The sequence below is a fragment of the Penaeus monodon genome, chromosome 36 (genome assembly GCF_015228065.2).
Source record: "Penaeus monodon isolate SGIC_2016 chromosome 36, NSTDA_Pmon_1, whole genome shotgun sequence".
In the NCBI taxonomy this organism is placed as follows: domain Eukaryota; kingdom Metazoa; phylum Arthropoda; class Malacostraca; order Decapoda; family Penaeidae; genus Penaeus; species Penaeus monodon.
In genome coordinates this window covers 21,039,751-21,044,750 of record NC_051421.1, presented here as the reverse complement: position 1 = coordinate 21,044,750, position 5,000 = coordinate 21,039,751, and the positions used below count along the sequence as shown (strand labels likewise).

The 5,000-nt window shown below is 47.8% G+C and overlaps 1 protein-coding gene across 2 annotated transcripts in view; it reads right to left on the bottom strand.

Annotated features, from left to right (window-relative positions):
• Positions 1-5,000, bottom strand: part of LOC119595840 — a 52,090-nt gene that overhangs the window by 19,335 nt on the left and 27,755 nt on the right. For both annotated transcript variants that reach the window (XM_037945030.1, XM_037945031.1), the window contains exon 7: positions 75-212. In XM_037945030.1, coding sequence (XP_037800958.1) covers positions 75-212 — 138 coding nt within the window. The remainder of the gene's footprint in view (positions 1-74; positions 213-5,000) is intronic.

Genomic DNA, 5,000 nt, shown 5'->3' with positions numbered 1-5,000 from the left:
CAAGGCACAGTTATGGAAAAACGAGCGAAATGAAGCAATTCCCGGAGTCCTCGAGACCAGCCTAAGCCGCTTACCTTGCCTGTGTTGTCAGGGGCGTCGGCAGAGAGGTTGGTGGAGGAAGGGGGCTGCGTGGGCGCGTTCGCCTCGTGGGCGTCGGAAGGCTCGCCCGCTGGAGTGGTGGGCGTGGACGACGACTCGCTCATGCTCGCGTACTGGAAGGGGAAAACGGGCGGTCAGGGCGCTGTGCAAGGACGATGAAATCAAAGAAAAAAGAGAACAGAAAGAAAGAAAGAATTAGAGTATAAAGCATGTCTATCCGAGAGGCTGGCTGCCTCTTTCGGCAATGAGCGGGTAAGTACCTAACTTTTCGTAATTATAGATGTGTGGAAGAATAACTACTGTCTGGACTTTTAATGCACGGTTTTAAAAGCAATCACTGAACATTGCACTAGACGAGGCTGCTGTGTCAACGGCCACGAAGATGAAGATGCTGTGGCTATAATTTTTTTTTTTGTCGAAAACAAAATACTGCAAAAGAAAGGAAGGAGAAAAAAGTCCTTTTCATAGAGTATTTCCAACTCTTGCCTTCACAGAAATGCAACTTTAGAATTCGTACTCCTAAAATCTGTCAGATAGTGAAACGAGGCGGCCATTGTCCGTAGACTTTGGCCGCCCATTGTTGGTTCTCTAACATACGCCTTCCTCCCGAACTTCCGTGGCCTCATTACCTCTCGGTGCTGCCCCTTTGTGCTGTTTGCCCTGTCGCCGGCGTCTAAACAGCCTTTAATAATTTCCCCCGGCTTCCATTTAAACATTTTACCCTCCTAATTAATAAAAATATATACAAGTGCTTTTGGAATAAATCACCAAACACAACGCCCGTTTGCTCTATTCGCTAATTTGATAATGTTAATATTAACTGTACGGGACAAGAGTTTAGCCTTTTTTCACTCTTTTTACCCTCAAGGGCAATACAAGTTGTGCCCATTTCTGCACCCCCCCACCCCCCGCCCCCTGCATTCGTCCCAACGACCAGCTTCTAGGTGAGGAGGGCAGGCACGTGCAAGATCTGGCAAATGAGTGGAGACTGTGGGCGTGTAAACATAACTGTACCGAGGAGGCTGTACGGCAATGTGGGCGTGCGGGAAGGGCAGAGAGGACGGAGGGGGCGGAGTCAGGCAGAGAGATGCATGGCAGACATTAAGAGACTGTCTGTGCGAGCAAGAAACAAAAACAAAACATAAAAAAAACGACATTCCAAACAGCCTTGAGTCTGACGGATGGGGTACGAGGAGGGGAGAGGAGGAGAGGGAAAGGGAGGGGGAGAGGGAAAGGGAGGGGGGAGAGGTAGGCAGGCGGGGAAGGGAGATGGGAGTGGGGGTTCTGGGGAGAGGAGGGGAAGGTGTGAAAGGCGTGGCCAGAGGTGAGAAAAAAGAGGGAGAGAGAGAGGAGGCGACGGAGGAGGAAGGAGAAGGCTTCTCAAATAAGCAAACGTCAAGCTGCCATGCTTCTCGAGGTTATATTACTGACGAAAATTATAATAACAGTAATATAAAGAAACAGTAAAAAACAATAACTTTTTCCACGCATATCTGAAAAAAGGAGAGAGAGAGAGAGAGAGAGAGAGAGAGAGAGAGAGAGAGAGAGAGAGAGAGAGAGAGAGAGAGAGAGAGAGAGAGAAAGGCAAGGTGCCGAGATCAGAACAAACGCCCTACAAAATAAAGTTTAAACATACAAGGCAAGAGGCAAGAAGGGCCAAAAAAGAATGAATGTATATTTGTCTCCCTTAACCCGCAGGTGTGAGGTACCTGCAGGACGAAATAATGATCCTCATAACAAAGTGACTTTTCGCTTACAAATTTTCGCACACACACACACACACACACACACACACACACACACACACACGCACGCACACACACACCACACACACGCACGCACACACCCACACGCACGCACACATACACAGGTAGAGAAACACGCAGAAAGATCAGCTCCAAGTCAGTCCCAGTACCACGGTGTTCATCCATATACATCCCCGCAACCAAGCGGTTATCCAAACTCATACTCATTCTCGTAACTTCGCTATGATCACCTCGGTCAATAAGACAACAACCCACACGGGCCACGACACGCCAACGGAACACGACAGATTCGCAACGGCTAAAATGAACTCGCGAAATCCACAATAACGCTGAAAGATATATGCCAGGCTAAATGTATCGTATCAACAATCGATGCTAACCACACCCACACACAGACACAGACAGACATACACATACACACAAACAACAACAGACAGACAGACAGACAGACAGACACACACACATACGTACATACACGCACACATACATACATGCATACACACACACACACACACACACACACACACACACACACACCACACACACACACACACACACACACACACACACACACATATATATATATATATATATATATATATATATATAATAGATCAAAAAATTTAGATAATAAAAATAATAAACTATATAATATATTTAATATAATATATTATATATTTAGAATATGCATAACACAACTAAAATATTTACAAATTCCCGATCCGAAACAAAAACTCGAACGGCCGCGATGGAAAAGCTAAACACTCCGTCTCGATCCAGGTCAGCTGATTTTGTCTCGGGGAAAAATCTTCGTCACACTTGACATCATTTGTTTACTTTCTAATCATAATCAATTAGGGCGCCTGTTCTTATCGGCATATTAAAAAGGAATTTTGAGTTGCTATAAAAAGGGGGAGAGAGAGAGAGAGAGAGAGAGAGAGAGAGAGAGAGAGAGAGAGAGAGAGAGAGAGAGAGAGAGAGAGAGAGAGAGAGAGAGAGAGAGAGAGAGAGAGAGAGAGAGAGAGAGTTAGAAAGGTTATTCGATCCATAGAGAGAAAAAATGGAAGACAGCAAGAGAAAGAAACAACAGAGGTTAAATATTAATGTGAAGAATGAAAAAAGAAGAAATGGGAGAGCCCAGCGGGGAGGAGCACAAGGGGGCAATCAATCCAGCGAGCTCCTTCCAAAGCTCTGCAGGATTCCCAGCCACGAGGCGAAACAGCTCCAGCTCCTGCTTCTCCTCCATCACAATGTTATTCCACTTCCTTCCGCGCCCCATTCATCACACGGGCAAACAGGCCTGCCCCGCGAGCTCTTGTCGACTCCCTTGCGCGGGCTGCCCGGCTGACTCCGCCCGATCCATCACGCCTCGCCGGTCCTCCGTTTCGGGGGCAGGGCGAGGCAGGGCAAGGCGAAGCTGGCCCAGACAGAGCAGGAGGAGTAGAGCAGGGCAAGGTAAGGCAAGGGGGCAGGGGAGAGCAGGGCAAAGCAAGGGGCTAGGGAGGGCAAGGCAAAGCAAGGGGGTAGGGGAGGGCAAGGCATGGCAAGGGGGCAGGGAAGGGCAGTAGAGAACAAGGCAGGACCAGATAAACCGTCAAAACTACGCTCTAGCGAGCAAACAGGCGCCGTCTGCATGTCACTCCCAAGCACTCCTTGCTCACTTTCGCAAACAAAAGCACAAGTTATTCTCGCTTCCTTCCTTTTCTCCTTTCTTCTCTTTCTTCTATTCTTCCCCGATCACTATCTTTTATAGACACTTTCTCTTTCTCCTCCCCCTTACCACCTAAAAGTTATTTCAATCTGCCAAGAAGTGACGAACGGCGTGGCAGACAGACAAGAGACAGAAGACAAGAGACGGGAGGAAGAGGGAAGGGAAAGGCGTAAATACAATACGGAATCAAGAGAAAAGGGGAAAGAGGAAAATATCATACGGAATCAGGAGAAAACAGCAAATAAATGCGATGAAAGAAAACGAAGTAGTCCAATTACACACAAAGGATGGCTGTGGAGGATACAATAAAAAGGTCTGTGTTAATGGTGCGTCTGGCGAGGGACGGTGACTAGGCACTAACGTAGGAATGTGCAGAGGGTGCGTTTTGCAGCAGGGGATAGAGCAGGGACAGGGCAGGGGTGAGGCAGGGGGCGAGGCAGGGATGAGGCAAGGGACAGGGCAGGGGTGAGGCAGGGAGGTAAGGAAGGGATAGAGCAGGGGGTGAGGCAGAGGGGTAAGCATGGGCATTTGACAGGGGGTGAGGCAAGGGACAGAGCAGGGAGTGAGGCACGGGGAGGGAGAGGAGAGCATGCTGCAGGTGGCAAAACTTTTTAATTCAGTCCAATTCTGGGCGATGTGTCAAATGCAGATTAAAACAGACGCGCGCCACACACATTTCCCAATCATCAAATGTTAAATATTTATTTAAAAAATAAACATGGTTACGAGGAGACTTTTCCTGATTTTCAAACCTTTCTGACCACTGACTTAAGGAAAGTAATGACTCCAAAAAGTACAATAATTATGTTCTACCATTATGTCTACACAAAAGAAGGAAAAAAGGCTGCTAAACTTTTTCTTCCCTCTCTCCTCTGTTTTAGTCAGCCAGTCTCTTTGTCCCTCTCCCCTCGTCTCTCCACTCTCTGCCTTCCCACTACCGCACTCCCTTTCCCTCCACTCTCTCTCGCTCTCTCCCTCTCATTCTGTCTTTGCCTCCTCTCTCTCCACTCGATCGCTCTTTCCCCACTCTTTTCCTCTCCCCTCGTTCCCTCTCTCCATTCGAGGCTCCCTTTCCCTCTCTCCTCATTCTCATTCCCTATTTCCCCACTTTCTATTAGTTTATCCACCCTTTCTTATCTAATCCTCCTCTTTTTCCCTTACCCCAACCTCCTCTCACTCCACCCTCCTCTCTTTTTCTCCCCCTCCCCCTCTTTCCCCTTTTCCAACATGTCATGTCGACCCGGATGTCAGTGCTAACCTAATCAAAATTCATCGAATCTACACTAGAAGTTAGACCTTGCACGGAAGATGTATATGCATATTTCTCCCTCCTCTATCCTCCTACCCCCTATTCCTCTCTCTCTTCCTCTCTCTCTCTCTCTCTCTCTCTCTCTCTCTCTCTCTCTCTCTCTCTCTCTCTCTCT